Consider the following 27490-nt stretch of genomic DNA (forward strand, 5'->3'; position numbering starts at 1 on the left):
TTCAGACAAAGTCTTCCTCTGTTGCCCAGGCTGCAGTGCAGTGCAGTGGCACAATCTTGACTCACTGCAACCTCCGCCTCCTGGGTTCAAGCTATTCTCCTGCCTCAGCCTCCTGAGCAGCTGGGACTACAGGTGTGCGCCACCATACCCAGCTAAATTTTGTATTTTTAGTAGAAACGGGGTTTCACCATATTGTCCAGGCTGGTCTCGAACTCCTGACCTTGTGATCCACCTGTCTCAGCCTCCTAAAGTGCTGGGATTACGCGCGTGAGCCACTGGACCCAGCCTATTTAGCTTCTTTTCTGTAAAATGTGTATACTCTTAGTACCTTCCACACAGGAAGGTACTCCATGAAAGTACCTCCATGAAGGTACTCCACTTCCTCATGATCCATTAAGGTGGATCCTGAGCATCTATGGTGACACATTCCTCCACCTTCACATTTTGTCCTAGTAAGGGAGGTTTTGCTACAGGGAAAAGGCTTTGATCCCCAGGTCTGAGAGACTATGAAATAACACCTTGAAGATGTAAGAAGCAGGGATTTCTGCCGCCCTGCCCTCAGGCCCCCACTGCTTAGGATGACACATGTTTACCTCTCCAGCCTTTCCCTTTTGCCAGGCCAAACAGAAGTGTAGGGCAGCAACCAAGTTCGAGTTCTCCATTATTCCTCAAGCCAATTCACCTACCACCCAGCGTTGCAGGGACTGAGTGCAGAGCCTGCTCAGGAGAGCCAGTGCACGGTGCGGGTGCAGGGTCTTCCAGAGGGGCAGCTACTCTCCTCCTGCCACTCCCATTCTGCAAAACCTGCCACACAGAGGTGCAAAACCAAACAGACACTACTTCCCCCAATCTGGCTCCACCTGCTACACAAAGAAATTTGTTGAGTGAAATTGCCAGAGTCAGGGACTAGTCATGTCCTCTCACCAAGGGACTGTTGTCCTCTGAGTCCTTTTCTTGCCCCAATTCCAGTGGGCAGTGCTAGCCAGGAGTGGGAGCAGAGTTTGGATAGCTGACCTAGCACCCAAAACCTTACCTGCAACAAGCAGGTGCCTTCTAATAGTTCAACAAGTTAGAAACATCCTTTAGGTTAAAAGTTGTCCAGACGCACTTGGTTAGGAGGAAGGAAAGGGCTCTCTCTCCCTAACATCCGGAGCTGGAAGGGAGGAACATGTGTTTGAACAGTGGGGACATTAGGGGTGTTGACCTTGAATAGACAGATGCACCCTCAGTAAAAATGTCTCTGACAAAGAACACAAACTGGCCAGGCCCAGAGACTTGTGAAGAGTGAGAGAGGCTTTGGGGAGAGAAGGAAGAGGGTGGAGTCGGGAAGACCACTGTTTAGGCAAGGTTCTCCAGATAGGAGATTTTCCTGACTTATCCAGGAGGGTCCAATGCAATCACTAGGGTCCTTAAAACTGGAAGAGGGAGACAGAAGAGAGTCAGAGCAAGGGATATGATGACAGAAGCGGGGCCATCTGGCTTTGAAGATAGAACATGGGGGCCATGAGCCAAGGAATGTGGATGGCTTCTAGAAGCTGAAAGAGCCAAGGAAATGGATTCCCTTCTATTTGGCAGAAAGAAACCCAGCCCAGCCACCACCTTGACTTTAGCCCATGGAGACTCCTGTCACACTTCTGAGCTACAGAACTGTAAAATAATAAGTTGGTGTTGTTTTAAGCCACTAAATTTGTAGTAATTTATTAAGGCAACAGTAGAAAATGAATGCATGGCCTCATCCTGATATTCCCATTCTTAAATTCATTTCATTCATTTCCACCTAGACTTGAGCCCTAACCTTCCCTCATCTCTGCTCTCTGGGTCGGTCCTCTGGCCCCTGAATTGTTGAGAACTCCAAGGGGATGTGCTATTCAGGTGAATTTCAGCAGCAGGCAAAGGGAGGAGTCCAAGAAGAGGGCAGGTGAAGGTAAGGATTAAGCAAGAGCTCTAGCTCTGGAAGCAGACTGGCTTGGTACTGAATCTCCGGGAGCTTTTATTCTCTGTGGAAGCCTGAGCAAGGTATTTGGCTTGTTTCTTCGTCTCTAATGTAAAGACAGTGATAGGTGCTACCTCAGAAGTTTGCTGTGAGGATGCAATGTGATAATATGTGTAAGGTGCTGAACGCAGCGCCCATCAGAGAGCAACACAGGAAATGAATGGCAAAGAAACTCTACTAGATATTTATCATGTGAGATTATAATTAATGTTCATGTACCACCAGGAGACCAGATCCAAGGAATTGCAGAAAGGTCACAGGAGGGCACTCAAGGGCAACGTTTAAGCACCCAGGGCCAGGTGCCCAGCCCTCCTCCTGTTCCCCTTCCTGGCCCCTCCTCTTTCCTGCTGGGGCAGCAGGGGCTTAGGGACAAAGCCCCAGGGGATGCGGAGGTGGCTTGGACAGCTGGTGCTCACACACACACACCCGCCCTGTCTCCCAGAGGCCTGGCAGCCCCACACTCTCCCCCTCTGCTCCCCCCCCCCACAGCCCCTCCACCTCGGGCTGCCCTTTGGTGGCAGATCAGGGCTGGTTTCCCGAGGAGTGGGGCGCACGTGGCGCGAAGCCCCCGCCTCCTCGCTGCCCCTGAGCAGGGGGCCGTGGGGGGAGCTGACCCGCGGCCGGCGTGGGGTTCTCACTTCCCCTCCCCAACGGCCACGGGTGCAGGTGCCGCGGGCCAAGTCCCGCAGGCGGGGCGGACTCTGTGGACACGCCCTCGTGGCGAGGCCGGGCTGCCTGGCGGGAGGAAGCGCCAGAGCGGCGACCCGTCCTGCGCTGAGCCCGGCGTCCCTCCAGCCCGAGCCAGGACGCCGCCAGTCCCGGCCCCGGCTCCGGGCACGCAGCGAGCCAGGGATGTGAGCGGCGCCTCGCGGCATGGCAATCTCAGGTGGGTAGGCAGGCGCCGCGGGTTCCCAGGCCCTTGGGCCCTCTCTCGCCGCCCGCACCCCTTGGGGCGCGTTCCCCTGCTCGCTTCTGTTTGCGTCCTCAGTGCGGGGATCTTGCCCTTTTTCTGCTCTTTTCTCTGTTCCCTGTCGCAAACTTCCCACTTTAACTTTCCCATGTTTCCCGCCCCAGCCTGTTGCGTGATTGTCTTCAGCCCCTGCCTGTCCCGACTCCCTCCCACTTCTTCAGAGTCTCCTTCGCTTCCCCCACCTCTGGCCCTCGGAGTGTCTGAGCGTCTCTTCCCCTGTCCCTCGACTCTGAAGCCAGAGGCGAGTTGAGAGAAGCAGAGTGCGGGCAGTGTGGACGGTCTACGCGGCCAAACGCGTCTCCTGGGCTCCGTGGACCCACAGGGGGCGCTCAGGCAGTCCTAGGTGGTGCGGAGAGATCAGCCGGGGGCCCTTGGGACAGCTTCCCAAGCCCCGTTCCTCCACCCCTCCCAGGCTTTGTGTTTTGGTTCTAGAACTTTGCTAGGGATCTAGTAACACTATTCCTTGAACTTTACTTTTCCTACATCCTTTGCAGAACTTTGGGGAATGGGGAGAGTTGGTGGTCACACTCATCAAAGGGTACCAGGCGTCTTTTCTGGCTGGTCCTGGGTTGCCTTCTGGTTCATGGGTGTACACACTTGGCAAGTTGCTCACTCACGGAGATCCAGAAAAACCACATAATGATGATAACAGAGACAATTAATGAGTCCTTACTATTGCACTCCAATGGATACTGTGCATCTAATATGTTCTCCATGGTGGGCAGGACACACCTAGTCTCTGCTCTCCAGGACTTTATGGTCCTGTAGAGGAAAGCAATAAGTAAACAAGGAATTACTAGATGAGAAGAGGTAGAGTTACGGTGTTTACAAATGGGTTTACTTTTCTTTTCCCAGCCCACTTTATGATGTTTTAGTAGGGATAACATGTGAAAACAGGTTGCAGGTGCCCCTTGAAAAAGAGACTAGGTGGCCAGGAGAAGGCACTGTTCTTACAGGAGGCGAGCAAACACTGGAATGAAGAGCCAGCTCTCCCCAGATCCTCTGAGGATGTGGTAACGGTGCTTTGGAAGCAGGGGTAGAAAAGGCCAGGGTGTGATGGTTCTGTTAGATTTGGTACTACAGGCTCATTATCTAAAGGGGATGGGAAGGTAGTTCATCACAGCCTCCTGGTTCTCCAGTTGGGCTCTGGAGGCCAAAAGAAGCTGTACTGTGAATAAGGAGGCCTAGAAATAGCAGGTAATATACACTTAATAAGGAAAGTCTCTGGTATGACATGTGCTATGGGAAAACAATAAAGAAGGGTGAGGGAGATTGGGGTTAGAATTTCAAATGAGGTGGCCAGGGTGGAGAAAGGGACATTTGAGTCAAGCTTTGAAGGAGGAGAGGGAGGAGGCTCTTTGGGCAAGAGTGCTCCAAGCAATGAGTGTATGTGGTGTGTTAAAGGAAAGGCAGCAGGCCAGCGTGGCTGGAGTAGGTGGGCTGTAGGGGAGAGGGAGATGAGGCCTGAGCATAAACCAGTGAAGCCACCTCCTCCTTCCATGGTCGGCGACAGGCCCTGGGCTGCTGAGTCCAGGAAACCGCAAACTGGGAGGGCCTTTGGGCGGAAGAGGCTGAGAAAATGGCCTCTCTTTTCCTCTTGTCCAGCGTCCTGTGTACATCTCTCCAGTGGGCACAGCTGAAGGGGCTAGGAAGGCAAGCTCCAGTTCAGAGGGGGACCGTAGTCCGGTGGGCAAACCTGGGGCTATTTATGGGCTCTGTAGCAGCTTCTTCAGGTGTCCGTAATGGTTAGAGCTGTCAAACTGTCTTGCTGTCTGCATCTTCTGTGGCAAGACACCACTCCAGGTGCTGCAATTGATAGTTGGCTCTCTGGAGTCCCTCGGGTTCCCTGAGGTCTGGAAGTACAGGAACCCATGGGGGAAGGTCATAGTGGTGAGAGCAATGCCTCTCGCCAAGATGCTGTGGGCTTTGGAGTCATCCCCACTCTTCTGTATGTTCTTTTTTTAAAAAGCAGCTTTATTGTGACATAATTCACATGCCATACAATTCATCCATTTAAAGCATACAATTCAGTGGTTTTTAGTATCTTTACAGATATATGTAGCCATTACCACAGTCAATTTTAGGACATTTTCATCACCTCAAAAAGAAACCTTGTATGCTTTAGCTATCACCCTTTTATTCTCCTCTCCTGTCCCAGCCCTAAGATCTACTTTGCCTCTATAGATTTCCCTACTCTGGGCTTTTTATATGAATGGAATCACATAGTATGTGGTCTTTGGTGACTGGCTTCCTTTGCGCAGCATAATATTTTCAAAGTTCATCCCACTGTAGCTTATATCAGTACTTCGTTCCTTTTCACGGCCTAATTCTCTGGTCTTTTTAAATTCCCTTCCACTGAAGGGGAAGCATTAGTCTATATTATTTTCTGAAAGATGTATTTGCTTGTTGAAATCCAGGAGAATCTAGGCTCCCTGTCTTTGAAAGTACCTTGGGTAGGAAGATAAAATGAAATAGACTCAGCTTATTCCACAAGATTCTCTAGGCCCCTGATGGCATCTTGTGTATTTACACGTGAGGGAGAGGAAAGAGAGAGGATCCATGGGTGACTTTCCCAAGTGGCCAAGTCTGTGACTGGGTGAAGAAAGACTAGGACTCTCTCCTCTGTGTGTCAGTTCTCATACCATCTCTTGCCCCCTCTCTCCAAGGCTCCTCTTCTGTCTAGGTCCTTCTACTATTCCTGGACTTACAGGACCATGGAGCTTGAAGGGACTTTTAACCCTTTTGTGATCTTAACTTCCACGTGATCCTTGAGGCCTCTCAGTACTCTTGCCAGTAGCTGAATTTGAACACCTTGTGGGGTGGGAAGCTCCTGATATGATTGACCACATCTCTCCTTATCCTGGTCACCTTCCCTATCTCTCATCCCTCTTCAAATACGGTGTTCAGATTCAAACACAGGGCTTCAGGATGGATGAATGGGGTGCCAGAGTCACCTGCAGGCTGAAGAAGTGGTCTGGGCTGAGTGGTTTGAGAAGCTCTCTGGTACTTCCTGTCTGCACTTCTCTCCAGTGAGTTCTTTTTTTTTTTTTTTTTTTTTTTGAGACAGAGTCTCACTCTGTCACCCAGGCTGGAGTGCAGTGACACGACCTTGGCTCACTGCAAACTCTGCCTCCCAGGTTCAAGTGATTCTCGTGCCTCAGCCTCCCGAGTAGCTGGAATTACAGGTGCCTGCCACCATGCCTGGCTAAGTTTTGCATTTTTAGTAGAGACAGGGTTTCACCATGTTGGCCAGGCTGGTCTTGAACTCCTGACCTCAAGTGATCTGCCCGCCTCGGCCTCCCAAAATGCTGGGATTACAGTTGTGAGCCACCACGCTCGGCCCTCCATTGGGCTCTGAGTCCTGCAAAGCCACCTCTTTCTGCCCCAGCTTTTTACCCTGTGGACGCCCTGCTGCTACAGCCTCCCCTTCCTCTGCTGTGATCCATTTCTTTCTCCTTCTATAGCCAAACCTGTTCTTTATGTTTTACAAGGACAAAGAAAGACCTTTCCTCATTTCTGTCTAGACTTGTGGACTCCTTGTTGGCTCATGTGTTTCATTTCTCTTAACAAATGAACAAACAGAAAAAAAAAAAAGAGAAATGTGATTGGGGACAAGTGGAAAAACGACTTACGGTTAAAGGAAAAGGATTATTGCTGAAGAAAGGAGTTTCCCCCGTATAAGGCAGAGTTGCTGACAAAGCATTTAGTCCTGTATTGTTACCCAGCACATCAGAAAGGGACTGGAACTTTCACTTTGGACTTTTTAAAAACTTCCCCATCTTTCAGTTTCCCAGCACAGCAATATTCAGGAAGGTGATAGATTTCATTGTCTTCGTTTACATCAAGGCAAATTTGCCTAGACTTAGTAATTGGTCTAAGTCACACCACAAGTTAGTGACCAAATATGTTGTAATGTTAACTAGTCTGAGGCAGTAATAAATTTCTCCTCAAATACTTTCACTCAAAGGGAATTGAATTTAACACTAGAACCCCAGGAACGAGACATTGTGCATTTATTTATTTATTTATTTATTTGTTTATTTAATGAGACAGTGTCTCACTCTGTCATCCAGGCTGGAGCGCAGTGGTATGATCTGGGCTTACTGCAACCTCCACTTCCCAGGTTCAAACAATTCTCATGCCTCAGCCTCCTGGGTAGCTGGGACTACAGGTGCGTGCCACCAGGCCTGGCTTATTCTTGTATTTTTTTTTGTAGAGATGGGGTTTCACAATGTTGGCCAGACTGGCCTCGAACTCCTGATGTCAAGTGATCCACCTGCATTGACCTCCCAAAGTGCTGGGATTACAGATGTGAGCCACTGTTCCTGGCCAGGAATGAGACATTTCGAATAACTGTAATGCTTGTTTGTTTGTTTTTAAATATAGGCGATTTAAGTGTTATTTTAATTATACTTATTTATTTATTTATTTATTTATTTTTTTGAGACGGAGTCTTGCTCTGTCGCCCAGGCTGGAGTGCAGTGGCGAGATCTCAGCTCACTGCAAGCTCTGCCTCCCAGGTTCATGCCATTCTCCTGCCTCAGCCTCCTGAGTAGCTGGGACTACAGGTGCCCGCCACCACACCTGGCTAATTTTTTGTATTTTTAGTAGAGACGGGGTTTCACCGTGTTAGCCAGGATGGTCTCGATCTCCTGACCTTGTGATCCGCCTGCCTTAGCCTCCCAAAGTGCTGGGATTACAGTGTGAGCCATTGCGCCTGGCCTCAATTATACTTTTAAATAAAATTTTATTATAGAACAGTTTTAGATTTCCAGAAAAACTACAGAGATAGTACAGAGACTTCTCATATAGACCACATCCAGTTTCACCTATTATTGACATCTTACATTAGTGTGGTATTTGTGACAATTAATTAACTGATATTGATAAATTATTAATAACTAAAAGTTCAGACTTTCCTCAGATTTCCTTAGTTTTTATGTAATGTCCTTCTTCTGTTCCAGGAGCCCATCTCAGGTGCTATGTTATATTTAGTAGGCATGTCTCCTTAGGCCTTTCAAGGCTGTGATTTTCTCTGATTTTCCTTGTTTTTGATGACTTTGACCGTCTTGAGGAGTAGTGGTCAGTTATTTTGTAGAATGGCCCTCAGTCGGGATTTGTCTGATATTTTTTCCCATAATTAGACCGGGGTGCTGGCTTTCGGGGAGGAGGAACACAGAGGTGAAGTGCGAGTCTCAGCCCATGGTATGCAGGGCACACACTCTCAACGTGATCTGTGACTGTCGATGCTGACCTTGATCACTGGGTTTCTCTATTGTAAATTTCCTTTTTTTTTTTTTCTCCTTTTCCACACTGTGCTGTTTGGAAAGAACTCACTCGACACAGCCCACAATAAGTTCTCGGTGTAAGGAGTTACACTCTACCTTCTTGAGGGTGGAGTTATCGACATAAGTTATTCAGAATTGTTATGCATGGGAGATTTGTCTTTTTTCCCCGATGTATTTATTCAATTATTTATTTCGTATCAGTATGGACTCCTGTATATTTCTTTTATGCTTTGGGTTACAATTCAATATTATTTTATTTATTTTGTTGCTCAAATGGTTCCAGCTTTTGCCACTGGGCGCTTTGAGTTGACTCATGTGTTCCTTTGACGTATGCCTGTCATTGAATTTTTGTTTGAGCAGTTGTTACTTTCTGGCACTACAAGATGCTCCAGGCTCATATTGACTATTTCCTGCCCCAGGAAATATTTAATCCTAGACTCATTCTTAGAATCCATCATTTCTCTAAGGAATCCTGAATCCTTTTGTTGGAGAATGGTATGAGAAACCCATGGCACTAGATGTGTTTTATTAACTGTATTTCTTAAACTATATTCTGTATTTCCTTGACTTTTTAAATTGGGTGCCAGTTAGAGATTAAGAGCATGGACTTTGGAGTCAGATCCCTGCTCTGGCACTAACTGTGTGTGCTTGGGCAGCAGTAGCAGCAAATCTTCAACGAGTTTTAATGTCTGTGTCTGTAAAATGGGGCTTTTTGATAACATATACTTTGTGGATTGTTCTGAGGATTAAATGAGAGAATGTACATGAGATGCTTAGCAGAGTGACTAACACATGGTCAGTGCTCAGGAAACAGAGCTGAATCACAATTTAAGCTTTTCTTGATGACTTAGAGTCTTTTTTTTTTTTGAGATGGAGTTTCACTCTTGTTACCCAGGCTGGAGTGCAATGGCACGATCTCGGCTCACTGCAACCTCCGCCTCCCGGGTTCAAGCGATTCTTCTGTCTCAGCTTCCCTAGTAGCTGGAATTACAGGCACATGCCACCATGCTTAGCTAATTTTTGTATTTTCAGTAGAGATGGGGTTTCATCATATTGGTCAGGCTGGTCTCAAACTCCCAACCTCAGGTGATCTGCCTGCCTCGGCCTCCCAAAGTGCTGGGATTACAGGTGTGAGCCACCGTGGCCAGCCCTTGACTTGGAGTCTTTAATAAACAGCAAGTATTATGATGTGCTGTTAACAGAGGAGCAGGATCTGCTGTTAACTGGGGAGGCAGGATCCAGGGGGAAATGATTACCCATTCCCTCAGTGGCCCTAGAGTTTGTTATTTAAAAAATGTTCACTTACTTTTGGGTCACTAAATTCTTCTCATAAAATTGGAGTAATCACTCATGGCCATGTGGTCTTTAGAACAGTGTAAAGTTGTTGCTTTTCTACTAAGTCAGTCAGTACCCCAAACCCAAGCTGCCTCTGAGGCTCAAGCAATCCTCCTACCTCAGTCTCCTGAGTAGCTGGGACTATAGGAGCACACCACCATGCCTGGCTAATTTTTGCATTTCTTGTAGAGACAGGGTTTCACCATGTTGCCCAGGCTGGTCTCAAACTCCTGAGCTCAAGCAACCTAACCGCCCTGGCCTCCCAAAGTGACTGGATTAGTCATGAGCCACTGGGCCTGGCCCCAAGCTGCCTTCTTAAGGGTTCTACTTGTGCTTAGGAAATTTTTTTCTTCTCTCTTCTTCATTTTGCCATCACTTGCCAACCCTATTGAAAACACTACTTATGGTTTCTTCATCACTAGTATATGGGACCACAACCATCCCTTCCTGAGATTTTATTCTCCTTCTGTCTATTGCACAAATTGTTGACTTGATACGCGTATGTATGTGGAGGAAGCTGGTGGCCACCCTTTTTCACTTTTGCATTTTTACAAAATGCTCCAGGCTCCTTGCACAGCATCACTAGCATTGCATCCTTAATATTATAATGAAGTGTAAAGTCTTGCATGTTTCCTACCTGATGGCTCGTGCCCATGCACACACATCTGCAGTAACACTTCACACTTAGAAGAACGTTTGCCTCTTAAGATAAACCAGCCACATATGAAGGAAGGACAGAAATAAGGTAAAAATATTCTGATACTTTAACTCTGCTTCTCAGTGTCAACTGTATAGTTATGTAGCTTTGCCAATGTTATACCTTCTATAGTCTTGAAATTATTTTTCCATTGAGATGTAAAGAAATATTCTACACAGAGAAAAAAAGATCCAAACAGCAAATATTTTTATTTATTTATTTATTTTTATGGAAGGCTGCAGCACTGGTGCATTAAATTTTTGTCCTTAATCTGTGTAAGCTTTGGAATCAGGGTAAGCATTCCTGAAAATGACCATTATATTCACAATTGAGGGAACAGACCGTGATCACAATTGAGTTCTCTGTAGAACCACGAATGTCCAGGTCATCATCAGAATTGCTGTCTGGTTTTCTCCAGTTCCACACTGTTTGTCTAAGATTGACTTTTTAAAAGATTTGTACACCTTCCCTTCAAAAATACTCTCAGGTTGATCAGCTTGCTTCTGCTGAGAAGGCTACTGGGCTCTATATTAGCACTGGAGTAGGGCTCCAGAAAACCAGGGGGGCTGAAAAAAGAATGAAACTGCAAACATTCATTTTATTTGCTATTTTTCAAAATTTGGTAATATCATCCTGGGGGAAATCAGAACTATGTTGGGCTTGCATTGTACATGTTGCTTTTTGGTTTGAATATAGTGGTGGGTTGGATGGGGGCAGGAAAGAGGATTCATCCTATGATCTTTTCAGAGCCTTAAGGTCTTGCCTAAGTCCTGCCTTTGTCCTTTTCAACAGGAAACATCAACGAAATGCGGCCCAGGCCTAGCGTTTAATTGTTTTAGTCTACAACTTAGATGGTTCCCAACCTTCATAAAATGTGACCAGCTTCCTTCTCTGAGTTCCCTGTGTGTCATATGGACAGTTTATGCTCACCTCTTCCAACCACGCACAGAACAGTTTGTTGAATTCATGGAGAGATGATGAGCCAAAACAGTGGTAACAGTTATGTTAAGAGCCAAGCTTCTTTGAACTTTGGTAATTGGAAGCTATGACTTATTACTTGTAAGATTCTTGGCATAGTTCCTGATGGGTGGTGCAGGTGAGTTGGGAAGGAGGCTGGACGGGGAACCAGGGAACAACCTGAGCATCAGTTCTGGCTCTGCCAATAATCTAGAGTGTGAAGTTGAGCAAGTCCCTTAACCTTCCTAGATGAAGTGTTTCTTTCATCTGTAAACGAGGAGTTTGGGCCAAGTGATTCCTGAAAGCCCTTTTTGACTCTCTTTTTGGCATTTATGCTTTGTTAGAGGAAGAAAGCCTATGTTATGGGCCAGGTGTGGTTAGGGACACCTTGCAGATTGTATTGTGGAGGTCACAGCATTAATTCAACCACAACTACCGTGCACTTTAATATTATACATTATTTATATTCGTGTGAGGATAATGACACCAGCTACCAATTCCTGAGGGTTTTCTACATGACAAGCACTATGCTTAGCAGTTTATGTGAAATATCTAATTTAACTCAAATCCTTGCTTGGCCACTGTGAATCTTGGGCAAATTACTTAACCTGCCACACCTCAGGTTTCTCATTTTTTTTAAAGAATGGACCAATAATAACTTACCTTCTAAAGTTGCTGTGAAGATGTAATGAGTTTAGTAGGCAATGTGCTTGGAAGAGTGCCTGGAACATAGTAACCTCTATATAAGTGCTTGCTGTTGGGATTATTATTATTTATTATTATTATTATTGTTATTGTTATAATCTCATACTGCATTAGGTGTGGGGGGAAAGTGCATGCCAGGCAGAAGCAATAACTCGTGCAAGGATCTAAAACAGTATGGGGTCGGGCCTGGTGGCTCACGCGTATAATCCCAGCACTTTGGGAGGCGGGGATGGGTCTATCACTTGAGGTCAGAAGTTCAAGACTAGCCTGGCCAACATAGTGAAACCCCATCTCTACTAAAAATACAAAAATTAGCCTGGAGTGGTGGTGGGCACCTGTAATCCCAGTTACTTGGGAGGATGAGGCAGGAGAATCACTTGAACCTGGGAAGCAGAGGTTGCAGTGAGCTGAGATTGGGCCACTGCATTCCAGCCTGGGTGATAGAGCAAGACTCAGTCTCTAAATAAATAAATAAGAAATAAATAAAACAGTGTGGTATGTTTGGTCTAAGACAAGGAGTCTGGTATGATTGGAACACAGACTGTAAATGGGGAAAGAAATGAGTGAGTGAGGTGTGCTGGTGTGCTGGAGGCACACCATGACAGATTGTGGGTGCCAGACCTGGCGTCTGGATGCTCTACCTTTGCAGGTTCTGGGGAGCCACCTAGAAGGGCAGGTGTGCTAACATGCTTCTGTGCCTCATTCTTGCTCAGGGGTGCCCAGAGGATGCGACATCCTCATCATCTACAGCCCGGATGCCGAGGAATGGTGCCAGTATCTGCAGACTCTGTTCCTGTCCAGTCGGCAAGTCTGCAGCCAGAAGATACTGACTCACAGGCTGGGCCCCGAGGCCTCCTTCTCGGCAGAGGACCTAAGCCTTTTCCTCAGCACCCGGTGTGTCGTGGTGCTGCTGTCCGCGGAGCTGGTGCAGCACTTCCACCAGCCGGCCTTGCTGCCCCTGCTGCAGAGAGCCTTCCATCCTCCGCACCGCGTGGTCAGGCTGCTCTGCGGCGTGCGGGACAGCGAGGAGTTCCTAGACTTCTTTCCAGATTGGGCCCACTGGCAGGAGCTCACCTGTGACGATGAGCCAGAGACCTACGTGGCAGCTGTGAAAAAAGCCATTTCCGAAGGTAAGCTTTTCTTCTAAAGATAAGCAAGCCCTAGAAGACTTATTAATCCAGGTGCTAGGTGTAAATTTATATTCCAAAATGAGCAGGGATCTCAGTATGTTAAGAGACCTGGTCATATTTATGGGTTTAGAGCAGCCTATTCCTGGGGTGGGGTAGGGGCAGGACAGGTCTCCTGCACTATCAGGAGAAGAAGAGGACATTGTCCCTTGTCTTCTGTACTAGGGCAAAAGCCTTCTTTCTAGAATTTTCTATACCTTGGAAGACACAGGACAGAGTTCCAGCCTAGAAAGTAGTGGGGATGGGAGGCAGAGACTTAGTTTGCTGTTGGTGTGAGGAATGAGACTGCTCACTCTCCTGCTTGCATGTTACTTCCATTTTATCATCATGCGACCTTCACATTTTTGTCAAAAAAGTTTTTTTTTTTTTTTTTTTGAGACTGAGTCTCTCTCTGTCACCCAGGCTGGAGTGCAATGGTGCAATCTCAGCAGACTGCAACCTCTGCCTCCCAGGTTCAAACGATTCTCCTGCCTTAGCCTCCTGAGTAGCTGGGATTACAGGTGTGTGCCACCATGCCTGGCTAATTTTTTTGTATTTATAGTAGAGACAGGGTTTTATCATGTTGGTCAGGCTGATCTTGAACTCCTGATATCAAATGATCCACCCACCTCAGCCTCTGAAAGTGCTGGGCTTACAGGTATGAGCCACCGTGCCCGGCCAAGGCATTGTTTTTTTTCGATAACATGGTTATAGAGAAATAACCCTCTTCTCTATTTCCCATCAGCCTAGCTTCTATATTTTGCCCTGTTTCTCCTTTTAGAGTAGGAAAATTCCGATCCTTTCTGTGAGGGTTAGTGACTTCAGTGGCCCCAGGAAGTGTGACACACACTCTGATTAACAATAACAGAAGACGTGCTCTGGGATGGACACATGTCACAGCTTTTCTTCCTCTTTTTGCTTTTTTTTTTTTTTTTTTTTTTGAGACAGAGCCTTGCTCTGACGCCCAGGATGGAGTGCAGTGGCGCGATCTCGGCTCACTGCAACCTCCACCTCCCGATTTCAAGTGATTCTCCTCTCTCAGCCTCCTGAGTAGCTGGGATTACAGGTGCCCACCACCACACTGGCTAATTTTTGTATTTTTAGTAGAGATGAGATTTTACCATGTTGGTCAGGCTTGTCTCAAACTCCTGATCTCAGGTGATCCACCTGCCTCAGCCTCCCAAAGTGCTGGGATTACAGGCATCAGCCACCACACCCGGCCTCTTTTTGTTTTCTATTTTTGCCTCACTATGGGCTATGAGTGGGCTATACGTTTATATTCTATTCTGTTGCCACCCAGGATCTTATATACCTGACGCCAGCAAAGAAGCCTGGAAAATTATGGCCCTGATTTAACTGTGCCTCAGTTATCCCTGGTGTGACTTGGGCATTAATTTGTCTCACCCACCCCTATGCCATCTGATAAACTAAATCAAGAATTTACTAATTTTCAGTGACCTTAAAAAGCTAATGTAACTTCCTAGGTGCTTTTGTCCCTGGAATTGCCTACTCTAAACCAATGAATATGACCACATCTTTTAACAAAGTAAGATTCCATCTAATTTTGTAACATAAATCACTGATGTGAATGTAAGACATGTCTCACTTGAAATCCTGGGACCTGGATTAGTACTTTTTCTAGGGTTTGCTTATCGTTACTTTAGAAAGGCAATGATGGAAAAAGCATATAATTCATTTTTGCATGATTGTCTTTCATTACTTTGAAGGAATTGTGATCTGCCCTAACATACAGAAAACTAAGACACAGCTGGTTGTTTCTGTGGATGAGTTTGTCACTGCAACAGTCCATTAGGATCTCACAGGCCAGCCCCTGGAACCCACCATGGATGTATTGCCGCTGACTGGGCATCTCACACTGTATGCTGTAACAGATTGCTCTTTAAAATATTACAGTAGTGTGGCTGGTTGCGGTGGTGCATGCCTGTAATCCTAGCAATTTGGGAGGCTGAGGCAGGTGGATCATGAGGTCAGGAGTTCGAGACCAGCCTGGCCAATATGGTGAAACTCTGTCTCTACTAAAAAAATACAGAAATTAGCTGGTTGTGGTGGTACACGCCTGTAGTCCCAGCTACTCAGGAGGCTGAGGCAGAAGAATCACTTGAACCTGGGAGGTGGAGGTTGCAGTGAGCCGAGACTGTGCCAATGCGCTCCAGCCTGGGCGACAGAGCAAGACTCTGTCTCAAAAAAAAAAAAAAAAAAAAAATTACAGTAGTGTTATTTTTTTGAAGTAGATAGTAAAAAGGATTATTTTAATATTGTTTGGATGTGTCCAGTGATTCAATGCCTGGATAAATTGATCTCTTCTAGTATTTCACTTTTTACCAAAGACTCTAGTTCAGTATGCTATGAGCCTTTAGCTTCAAGTGTCTCGGAAGGAATGAACTAATTCATGGAGTGTTCCTATTCTGAGAGCAGGAACTTCTCATCAGAAAGAGATTATTTTAATGGGAGATTAAAATAAGCTGCTTAGTGGGATATCTTTGCAGTTGAGAATCAATGGATATAGGGACAAATGGAATTATAGGAAAGAGGAAGAAGGAAGGCTTATAGCCCCAATATAACTTTCTTATCTGGTATTAGGCTTGTGAATTTGGGGATTCAGGATCTCTATTGGTGCTAGGATGGTTTGGGTTTGCTTTTTGGGTATTCCAGAGCCATGGCCCTTGGTTGGCCTTGACTCTGATGCCATATTCTTAATTTGTTTTGCTGGACAAGCTTTCTTAGCAAACCTGATACTCAGAGTCTGGTAGTGTAGAAAAAAGAACATTGACCAGGGTTAGGGACACTGTATCACCCCGGCTCTGCTGCTAACCAGATGCCTAATACTGAGCAAGTCATTTTGCCTCTTTGAGTTCCAGCTTCCCTTTCTGTACGTGGCAGATTTAGAATTGATGTAAGACACTTCCCGGGCTAAAAAATCTGATTCACCTAGGCCAGAAAATCTTAAATATCTTTGAAGTATGACCTTCTTGCCCCTTTTCATACCTGCTTTGTCTCCTAGGAAGCTTAGGGTTAGAATGGTGTCTAAAAACAGTACTCTCCCTAAACTACATTTCTGGGATAATTGTGTTCTTAGGTACATTTCCTATAACTTGTGATAACCCATCTTTTAAAAATACCCCTCTTGCATAATGAGGTTTTCCTAAGGCACCTCAAAATAAAAGCAAAAGTTAATATTTTCTTATATGTTACTACCACCAGTTGCCCAGTCCCATGAGAAATAAATACATGAAACTTGTTTCTTTGACTTTCTGTGTTTAAAAAAAAATCCCAATAAGAAATTGCCTGGGCATTTTCTTAGTGGCTCAAGCATGTAATCCCAGCACTTTGAGGGGCTGGAGCAGAAGGATTTTTGTGGAGCTTAGAAGTTTGAGACCAGCCTGGACAACATGGCAAAACCCCATCTCTACAAAAAAATACAAAAATTAGCTGGGCATGGTGGTGTGCACCTGTAGTCCTAGCAACTTGGGAGGCTGAGGTGGGAGGATCACCTGAGCCTGGGAGGTTGAGGCTGCAGTGAGCTGTGATTGAGCCACTGCACTCCAGCCTGGGGATCAACAGAGTGACACCCTTTCTCAAAAAAAAAAAAAAAAAAAAAAGAGAGAAGTGCAATGGATAATTGATAATGGGGATGAACTAATAGTAGAGACAATAATTGTGGAGTTATTGATTGTAGGGCTATTAAAACCTATAGGGAGACAAATTTTAGGAAAAACTTTCTAATTATTAGAGCTGTGTGAAGTGGAATGGGTTGCCTTCGAAGGTGGTAAGCACCACATTTCCAGGAGTAAGGGAGCAGATACTGCAGATGTGCTGTAAAGGGATTTAGCTTTGGGACTGGGGTTGGGCCATGTGACCTTTACAGCCTTTTGATCATAACGTTCCCTTATAAGAAGTTCCCCTTTTCACCAGGGACACATTTCTCTTCTGAATTCAGTTTTCCTCCTTCACCTGGTATACCTGAGGTTTTTGACTCCCAACTGAAGAAATACTGGTCATGTTGCTACTCAGACCCCAGCAGTAAATAGCAGGAAAAATACCTCAATTTATAATTTATGTAACCCTTTAAAATGATAAAAGTCCCAGAATATTTACATGTCTATATGTATATTTTTCTTAACTTTGAGATACCTTTTGATAAAAAGGACTATTTAATGAGATATTCACTAAGACCATTTAAAATTTAGGCTAAATTTTAGACCATTTAAAATAAAGCTTAAAGATTAAAGAGAGTGGAGTGGGTAATAGAGTAGAGGCAGTTATTTTATTCTTGAAACTTAGATTACAGGTAGTCAATTATACTTTCTTTTGCTGCTATGCTAGCTAAACAATGCTTCTCAAATTTTAATGTGCACAGAAGGACCTGGGGATCTTGTAAATATGCATACACTGACTCCTTGGGTGGGGCCAAGATTCTGCATTTCTCTCTATTTTTTTTCTTTTTGAGATAGAGTCTCGCTCTGTCACCCAGGCTGGAATGCAGTGGCGCAATCTCAGCTCACTGCCACCTCTGCCTCCCTGGATTCAAGCAATTCTCCTGCCTCAGCCTCCTGAGTAGATGGGATTACAGTCATGCGCCACCATGCCTGGCTGATTTTTGTATTTTTAGTAGCGATGGGGTTTCACCATGTTGGCCAGGCTGGTCTTGAACTCCTGACCTCAAGTGATCTGCCTGCCTCAGCCTCACAAAGTGTTGGGATTACAGGCGTGAGCCACTGCGCCCAGCCAGATTCTGCATTTCTAACAAGCTCGCAGGTGATGTTGATGCTGCTGGTCCAGGTACCACTGAGTACCAACAAGGGGTCTAAGCCACCTTTCTTTTGTCAGGTCAATGGTCAGGTACCTCTGTCACATGGGAAGTATTTTCTCAAATCTCCACTTCTCTGGAAATGGAGGCACCATCACATCAGGGCAACTCCTGGACACCCATCCATTAGGTATAAAATTAGGCCAGTGTTTGGTGCTTAAGCCATCAGACTTCAGGGTGGAGCTCCTGCATTCTCTTCCTTTGCCCCTGCTCTGTGCATTCACTCTGGCAGTTTTCAGTCTCTCAGGTTTCTAGTTGTTGGGATGGGGTGCTCTGGGATCACAACCTTTACTCTTTCTTCATTTAATAAACCCCTTGATCAAAATTACTACTGAAATATGTTTTGGAGGTTTTATTTCCCACCCCACTCTCCAAATTTGTCAGCCACCTTAAAATTAAGCAGATGTTTTAATTAGAGTCTTCAGTGTGTTGGATCAGCCAGTTTATTTCCCAAGTTCTTCATCTGTAAAATGATGGGGTTGGATCAGATGATTTGGAAGGTTTCTTCCAGCCTCCAGCGCTGTAATATACATTGTAAGTTTTCTAAGAAGATGGCAAATTACCGAGAACCTTTTTAACTGATTCAGTTTAGTTCCAAAATGTCTGCATAGAAGACTGGACTGTTGATCTGAATTTTTTGGACTAGCTGGAGGATTATTTTAAAATAAGGAAGTGAGAAAACCCCAGGTAGAGCACAGAAATTATTTCCTCTTTTTACTGGAGCTGTATTCTTTGCTTCAAATCTCAATGGAATATAAAAATAGATTGTGTTAGACTGTGTGGGAAAGGACTCTGTGGGTGATATTCAGTGTTTTTGCAAAAGTTCTCATTCGTGTGATGTGTGTGTGTGTGTGTGTGTGTGTGTGTGTTGAGGGTGCAGGGAAGCATTAAGCTGAATTCTCCCAATATTATTTATTAATAGTATTACAATGGAGATCTTGTCTGCTTCTTTATATGCATTATTTTCTCTTTGCCTCGCCCCTCCCTCTCCATTCCCATTGTGTTTCAGAAGCTCTCATGATACCCACAAGTGTCATATATTTTGCCTTTGATTTCCATGGGAAAAATTTAGAGGAATATATCTATATGTCTACATCTGTCCTTCCTTTGTTGATATTAATGTTCTAGTCTGAATATTAAACTACAGTTTAAAAGAAAAAATAAGGGCTGGGTGCAGTGTCTCACAACTGTAATTCTAACACTTTGGGAGACTGAGGGGAACAGATTGCTTGAGGCCAGGAGTTCAAGACCAGCCTGGGCAATGTGGCGGAAACCCTATCTCTACAAAAAATACAAAAATTAGCTGGATGTGGTGACCTGTGCCTGTGATCCCAGCTACCGGAGAGGCTGAGGTGTGAGGATTGCTTGAGCCCAGGAGGTCGAGGCTGCTGTGAGCTGTGATTGTGGCACTCCACTCCAGCCTGGGAGACAGAGCGAGACCCTGTCTCAAAGAAAAAGAAAAATAAAGGAATATTTAAAACTGCTTTCAGCTAATCAAATGGATTCCAAAATGTTTTCCTAAATTAACTAATTAATTAATTTTTTCTAGTTTTATTGAGGTATAATTGACAAATAAAAACTGTGTATATATTCAAAAAATTGTATATATTCAAGGTATACAAAGTGATTTTTTATACATATACTTCGTGAAATGATTATCACAATCAAATTAATTAACACATACATCAGCACACATAGTTACCATTGTGTGTGTGTGTGTGTGTGTGTGTGGTGAGAACACTTAAAGTCTAGTCTTAGCAAATTTCAAGTAAAAAATGTGGTATTATTAACTATAATCACCATGTTGGACATTAGATTCTCAAGGTTTATTCTTTTTTTTTTTTTTTTTTTTGACACGGAGTCTTGCTCTGCTGCCCAGGCTGGAGTGCAGTGGCGCGATCTCGGCTCACTGCAAGCTCTGCCTTCCAGGTTCATGCCATTCTCCTGCCTCAGCCTCCTGAGTAGCCAGGACTACAGGCGCCCACCACCACACCCAGCTAAGTTTTTGTATTTTTTTTAGTAGAAGATGGGGTTTCACCTTGTTAGCCAGGATGGTCTCAATCTCCTGACCTCATAATCTGCCCACCTCGGCCTCCCAAAGTGCTGGGATTACAGGCATGAGCCACCGTGCCCGGCCTTTTTTTTTTTTTTTTTTGAGACGGAGTCTTGCTCTGTCCTCAGGCTGGAGTGCAGTGGTGTGATCTCGGCTCACTGCAACCTCCACCTCCCGGGTTCAAGTGATTCTTTTGCCTCAGCCTCCTGAGTAGCTGGGACTACAGGCACGTGCCAACATGCCCAGCTAATTTTTGTATTTTTAGTAGAGATGGGGTTTCACCATGTTGGTCAGAATGGTCTCGATCTCTTGACCTCATGATCCTCCTGCCTTGGCCTCCCAAAGTGCTTGGATTACAGGCATGAGCCACCGCACCTGGCCTGAGTTTATTAATCTTAAAACTGAAAGTTTAACTCTTTGACCAGCATCTCCTCAGTCCCCCTCTTTGCCCCGTCCCTGGTAAACACTGTCGTATTCTCTGCTTCTGTGAGTTCGACTTTTTTGGATCCCACATATAAGTGAGATCATACTGTATTTGCCTTCCTGTGTCTGGGTTATTTCACTTTGCGTAATGTCCTCCAGGTTCATCCACATGGTCACAAACGGCAAGATTTTCTTCTTTCTTATAGCTGAAAATATTCCGTTGTGTAACTTTTCTTAAATTTAAAAAGAAACTTTTTTCCTGAAATTTTCCCCTTTTATAAATAATATTGCAATAAATCTTCATACAGCTTCATGCCTAAATCTTTGTGAATCTCTGTTAATTTCCTCTGGATCATACTGCTATAGAGTCCCCAGAGACAGGGTTGCAAGCCTGCTCTCAGCATCTCCCCACTCTCCCCCATGCAGCCTGAATCTACCGCCTTCCTTACTGCTGTTTATTTTATTTTCTTCCCTTTATGCTTGGTTCAGTCTGTTGTTTATATTTGCAGTTTCTCTTGCAAAGTTAGTCGTATGGAGAACTTGTACCCTCCTCCCCTCAGGGAAAGAGTTCATAAGAAGATGAATGCTTTTTGTGACAGTTACCCTGTGTAATGCATCAGGTGTTTTACATGTATTTATTCCTGCCACAACCCCGAGTGCACAGATGGTTTCAGCACCATTTTACAGATGAGAAAACTAAGGTTCAGAGAGGTTAAATGACTGGGGTAAGCACTGGAACTCACTGTGGAACACAGGGCCTTTGGGCCTAGAAAGCTTACACTTTGCCTTGCTTCTCCCCTAAGTCTTCCCTCACCACCCTCCTCTTCCACACTGGGACAAAGAATGAAGAAAGCTCAAGGAAGAGAAAGGATCAGAGAAAATGAAGCTTCCCTGAGTGCTCCAGGCCACAAATTCCCGAGTCAGGCTGAGCATTGGCAATTTCCCCGCACTATGTTTAGAATGTGGGTACCTGGGCCCCACCCTAGGCCTACTGAAGAGGAATCTCTAGAGGTTTGTCCTGGGAATAAGAATTTCAAAAAGCCTTCAGGTGAGTTCTGCTGTGCAGCCCAGCTTTGAGCTTTGCTCCATGCCTGGTGTCTTGTCCTTTGGGTTTTGGGTCACAGGAGCCTGCGATAGCTCAGGCCCTGTGGGCTGTTACAGGCTATTATGGACGGTTATGGGCAGGTCATGACACAGTAGTCCCAAGGGGCTCGGAGCTTGGCCTTGGCACGTCACAGGCAGCAGCCCCGAGAGAAGAGAAGGGAGTCAGACCCTCTGAGCAAAGGGGAAGTTGCTGTGCTCTGCTCGGTGGGGTAGCCTCGTAGATGGTAAGTCAAGGGCGACTTCTGGGGCTTATGGGGCACCTTGCAGGACTGAGGGGAAAGTCTAGGCTTGGATCTCTTGAAAGCAACGATTGTGGTGCTGCTGTCCTGCTGCCTTGTGGCCAGGGGCTGTTGGATTTGCTCTTTCTCTGCTGTGGGTTAAGCTACTCTGCAATCGCCTCCTCCAGGATCCTCCTTACATATCCCCTGCTGAAGGACGCTTTCTTTTTCTCTTCCTTTTTGAAATGATCTTTTTGATTTGGGGAAGAAGATACCCAGCTGGGATGGTGAATTCCTTCCAATGTCACTAAAAAGCTACAGCCTGTCCAAGAGTCACCTGGGGTTTCCCCTGCCTGATACCCTAACTGCCTTGCAGAATCAGGGGCTGTTCACACTCTTAACTGTGGGTCACTGCCTGCTGGCTGCTCCTGGAATAGTTAATGAGGACTAATGCCTACAATAGATTTTGTGCCCATGGAAATTTTCCCCTGAGCCTTCAGAGTCGCCCAGGATTACAGTTTTCCTGCAAAGCCAAGAGCTCCTGTTGGGGTGGTAAACTCAGCCTCTCTTGCTGCTTCGGCAGCCACCCAGAGATGGCCTTCTCCTGTTGCGTTACACTTTCGTAGTCCCTCAAAGAAGTATCTGCGAGTCCCTATGTCAATTGTGTTTGGTGAGCTGTGGGGAAAAGGGAGTCATGAATGCTGAAATTTCCGCTTGTGTGAGAATTTCAAGTTTGCACCTGTCTCTGTCTGAATTTTCTAATGTAGGCCGGAATGGAAACATCAGATGTAGGAATTTTATCGGTCAATTTCTTACCCTGTTGTTTCAGTATTTTTTGCATCTCACTTCTCCTGGAACTATTACTAGAAGAGAATAGTAGAATTCAGGAGGGACCTGACATCTGTGTTACCCTTTCAAAACTTTTTTATCAACATTATTTCATTTGGCCTGTGCAATTTCCCTATAAGGCAGATGTTAATGTTATTTCCATTTTAAAGATGACAAAAACAAGGCCCAGGCAGGTTCAGTGACTTGCCCAAAGTCACTCACATGCTTTTCCATTAGGGCTAGGATCTGGGTGAGGGCCTCCTGTCTTGTAGTCTAAGGCCTGGTTATTGCCTTATGTAGATATCAGAGCCAGCTGTTCATCTGATGGTTATTTATTGAGCATCTATTATATTCTCAAGGCCCTGTGTTGGGTGCTGAGTTAGAGCAGGAAAGACACAGTCACTGCTATGATGGCATCTACATTCAAAACCAGCACTATCCAATAAACGTATAATGTGGGCCATATGTGAAATTTAAAATTTTTTAGCAGCTGCAGTAATTTTAAAAAAGTAAAATTAATTTTAATAATATTATGTAATAATATATCTAAAATATTCTCTTATCGATATATAAGCAATATAACAATTATTGAGATATTTTACATCTTTCTTTCATATTTGAAATTTAGTGTGTGTTTTATAGACAACAGAGATTTTGAATGTTCAGTAGCCATATGTAGCCAGTGACTACCATATTGGACAGTGAAGCTAAAAAGAATGTCTACTTTTCAGAGAATAGGAGCCATATATCAGTTAGTATTTTAATTAAAAAAAATTTTTTTTGAGACAGAGTTTTGCCCTTGTTTCCCAGGCTGGAGTGCAGTGGTACTATCTTGGCTCACTGCAACCTCCACCTCCTGGGTTCAAGCAATTCTCCTGCCTCGGCCTCCCAAGTAGCTGGGATTACAGGCATGCGCCACCACACCTGGCTAATTTTGTGTTTTTTTTTAAGTAGAGATGGGATTTCTCCATGTTGGCCAGGCTGGTCTTGAACTCCCAACCTCAGGTGATCCACCCACTTCGGCCTCCCAAAGTGCTAGGATTATAGGTGTAAGCCACCACGCCCAGCCTAGTATTTTAATATTTTAAGTGTTAAAAGTACACCTCTTCTTGTTTCTTCATTCATTCATTTATTCAGTCATTCCAAAGGTATTGAATGAGCATCTGCCAGGTGCTTATTTTATTTATTTATTCATTTATTCATTTATTTATTTTGAGATGGAGTCTTGCTCCATCACCCAGGCTGGAGTGCAGTGGCATGATCTCTGCTCACCGCAACCTCCGCCTCGGTTCTAGCAATTCTGTTGCCTCAACCTCCCTATTAGCTGGAATCACAGGCATGCACTACTGTGCCCAGCTTATTTTATTTTATTTTTTTGTATTTTTAGAAGAGATGGGGTTTTACCATGTTAGCCAGGCTAGTCTCAAACTCCTGACCTCAGGTGATCCACCCGCCTCGGCCTCCCAAAGTGCTGGAATTACAGGCGTGAGCCACAGCGTCCAGCCTATTTTTTTCTTTCTTTCCCTCACTACTGACCTCTTCTTTCTTCTTTCTTGTTTTTCCTTCCCACTCCTCCCTTCTTTGTTCCCTTCTATATTTTGTCACCTGTTTAGCTGTGTTCCCAGGCTCCAGAAATACAGTGTTAGTTGAGACAAAATTGGTTTTGATTAACAATAGAGTTTCTGTCCTCGAAATGACAGCTTACCATCAGAACTAATGAAACAGAGCTCCTGGCAGCCTTTGTGAAGACAAAATCAAACCCAGGTGCTTGTCTGCCCTTCAAAAAATAATGTCTGGCCTTGGGCCCAATTAAATAGATTATTGTTGCATCTATGCAATGGAATACCACCCAGACCTCAGAAAGAACCAGGAAGTTCTCTTTGTGTTGCTATGGAAAGTCTGCCAGAATTTATAAAAAGAAAAAAACTAAGATAAAGAAGAGTGCATATGGTATAATGTGATTTAGGTATATTTAAAAAGAAATATATCTATGTTGGCATATGCATTACTTTTTTTCCTGAAAGATACACAAAAAACTGCTGATAGTGGTGACCTTTGGGTAGATGGAGGACATTTTGAACCTCTTGTTTTAGACATTTCTCCAGTATTTTAATTTTTCTATGTTCATGTGTTACTTTTTGTTGTTTGTTTGAGACTGGGTGTTGCTCTGTTGCCCAGGCTGGAGTGCAGTGGCACCATCACAGCTCACTGAAGCCTCAACCTCCCAGGCTCAAGCGATCCTCTCATCTCAGCCTCTTGAATAGCTGGGACCACAGGTGTGCACCACCATGCCTGGCTAATTAAAAAAAAATTTATTTTGTAGAGATAGGTTCTCACTATGTTGCCCAGGCTAGTCTCGAATTCCTGGGCTGAAGCAATCCTCTCCTTGTCCTCCCAAAATGTTGGGATTACAGGCATGAGTCACCACACCCAGCCTGTTTTACTTTTAGTTAGGAATTTTGAAGAGAAAAATAGAATCTAGGGGAAGATGCTGGGCTTGCACTCAGATAATCCAAGTAGGGTGCGCTTCAAGTTGAGTTCGCGTGTACAAACTTGGTGGATGTTTTCCTCAGCTTCATTTGGGTGACCTGATAAGGGGAAGCAACATGGTATTGGTTTGTGTTATTGCTGTAATGACTGCACCATCACTCACTCGGGGTGGGCTAATGCCTATAAAGAGAGAACAGCAGCTTATCACTGAGTCATATTTTGACTCTTGTCAAATTTAGGCTGATGTCTTCTTAGGTTACTACACTCTTTATGACAATTAGTAAGAGAATAAGAGTGTGTATTTCCAGATTACAGAAACTGGTTGAGCCACCTGAGGCAATTCACTTGGCCACTCTGGATCTATTTTTGCTCTCTTTAAAATGCTTATGTGGAAAACATGTTGACATCTCAGACATTTATAGCCATGAAATTTCATAATTCCAACTATGTGTGATTTTACATACCTTGTATTTCATTGCTAGGTCTCTATCTAAAATTTTTCCAAATCCTATCAAGGTATAGTAGTATATTCATTTTAGCTAACAAATTATCCTTCTCAATAGAATTTTAAACGAAACTTTAAATACATTAATAATAACTTTCTGTTCATGGATATTAGCTCCAGTTGAGTCTTAGGAGTGTATCACGTTATACCATTATCTGTGTGGGTATGAAGGAATGTATGTATTTAACATTTTACATGTACTGTTTACTATGGTCTACATGAAGATTTATGCATGTGGGTTCATAGCTAGATAATGGGGGCAGAGGAAATGCGGGTCAATATGCATTACAGAATGGGTTTGTTCATTTCCCTGTTATTACAGGATGTTTTCACAGCTTTTCAGTTGGTTTCCACCAGGCATTCACATGACCCAGGGGAGGTCTGAGATGACCCAGGAAAGAGGATGATTTAATGGCTTAAATGATTCTTGATCTGCCCATTGGAGAAGTTATTGAAACCACAATAGGCTTGTCATATGGTCTTCATTCTGGGCAGAAAAATTTCAATTTCAGCCAGTTTGGTAAAATTTAGACTTAAATAGGACAGTTGGTTTTCTAAGACACATAAAAATGAACAAAATCAGTAACTGATCAAAATTGCCTGTTCTGTGGGGAAAAATTGGGAGACTTTTAAAATTTTCATTGTTTATATTTAGAAAAACAATACTGGTCTCTTACTGACAATGTTTTATGTATGGTAGATGCCTAGTAAATGGTGGTTGGATGGATGACGACTGGAGGAGTGAATATATTCATGAGTTATTGTCCGTTTTCCTAACTCTTGGGACCATTTTGAATGTCCCAGTTGCAGAAAAGATGTCCTTCCCATGAGCATCCTATGTAGGGACTTGATGCCCTTTGGATTGTTAACCATTTCCATGGAGCAAATTTGTCTTCGGTAACATAGGGTGTTTTAAACAGAAAACTACTCTTCAAGTTCAAAACAAGAGCCTACACAGCACATGTGTTTTTCTGTGTCCACACTTAAAAATGTGCCAGATACAGCAACCTGTCCCGCAAAAGAATTGAGTATGCCAATCCAGGAGCTAGTCAACAATTGGAATTGTTAGTTCCTTGGGATATGCATAGGTCTGTCTCTGCAGAGATTAAATTGGCTGTGTCTTTTTTTTAAAGGAGAGCATAAAAGTGAGGCAATCTATAGAGTTTTGGAGGAAACCTTTAGAATTGGCTTAGTCATTTTGGGAATTCCTTGGTACTTTTTCTTCTGGGTTTATAACTTCTGAATATGTGCATCTTCTCCATCACCATTAAGAAGTCAGACCACCTTAGGTTCTTATTTAAGAAAATGCTGGTTGAATGTGCCTATTTTGTCTACCAATTTGCCAGTTTCACAGACTGCTGGTTTACTCTCCAACATCTGATAACACAGGAAATAGTGGGGGAGGCTGATGATGAAATGAAAATGCTCTACTTTTAAATTAGACTAAAATAAGTTTCTTTTTACAGCTAATGTTAGAGGCTATAGTTGTAGTTAAAGCTTGCAATAAGATAGGAAGGACTTTCATCATAACTAGCAGATAGAATAATATTAGCACTAGCTGTTGACTCGGCTTTTTGAGCATGTGAAATGTGGGAAAACATTTCTGTTGCAGGATCTGGCATTTAGTATTCTAAACAGAACCAACCTGTTAACTTGTTCTGAACCAGGGTTTTTCTTTTCTTTCTTTTTTTTTTTTTTAGTTTACATTCTTTTTTTTTTTTGTTATACTTTAAGTTCTAGGGTACATGTGCGTAATGTGCAGGTTTGTTACATATGTATACTTGTGCCATGTTGGTGTGCTGCACCCATCAACTCGTCAGCACCCATCAACTCGTCATTTACAGCAAGTATAACTCCCAATGCCACCCCTCCCCTCCTCCACTCCCCGTGATAGCCCCGGTGTGTGATGTTCCCCTTCCCGAGTCCAAGT

At 44.3% G+C, this 27490-nt stretch overlaps 1 protein-coding gene across 8 annotated transcripts in view; it reads left to right on the forward strand.

Annotated features, from left to right (window-relative positions):
* Nucleotides 1-2663: 2663 nt before the first annotated feature.
* PIK3AP1 (phosphoinositide-3-kinase adaptor protein 1) overlaps nucleotides 2664-27490 on the forward strand; it is a 126599-nt gene continuing 101772 nt past the window's right edge. For 4 of the 8 annotated variants that reach the window (XR_004176932.1, XM_031652154.1, XM_031652155.1 and 1 more), the window contains exons 1-2: nucleotides 2664-2879; nucleotides 12659-13075. Coding sequence is in view for 7 of the 8 variants with exons in the window: in XM_031652154.1 (XP_031508014.1) it covers nucleotides 2867-2879; nucleotides 12659-13075 (430 nt within the window). In the remaining variant the exon portion in view is untranslated. Of the gene's footprint in view, nucleotides 2880-12658; nucleotides 13076-21218; nucleotides 21464-21769; nucleotides 22408-27490 lie in introns of those variants that run through there. The other 4 variants (XM_031652153.1, XM_003904062.5, XM_021943536.2 and 1 more) reach the window with 4 other exon arrangements.

The sequence above is a fragment of the Papio anubis genome, chromosome 11 (assembly GCF_008728515.1).
Source record: "Papio anubis isolate 15944 chromosome 11, Panubis1.0, whole genome shotgun sequence".
NCBI classification, from domain to species: Eukaryota; Metazoa; Chordata; class Mammalia; order Primates; family Cercopithecidae; genus Papio; species Papio anubis.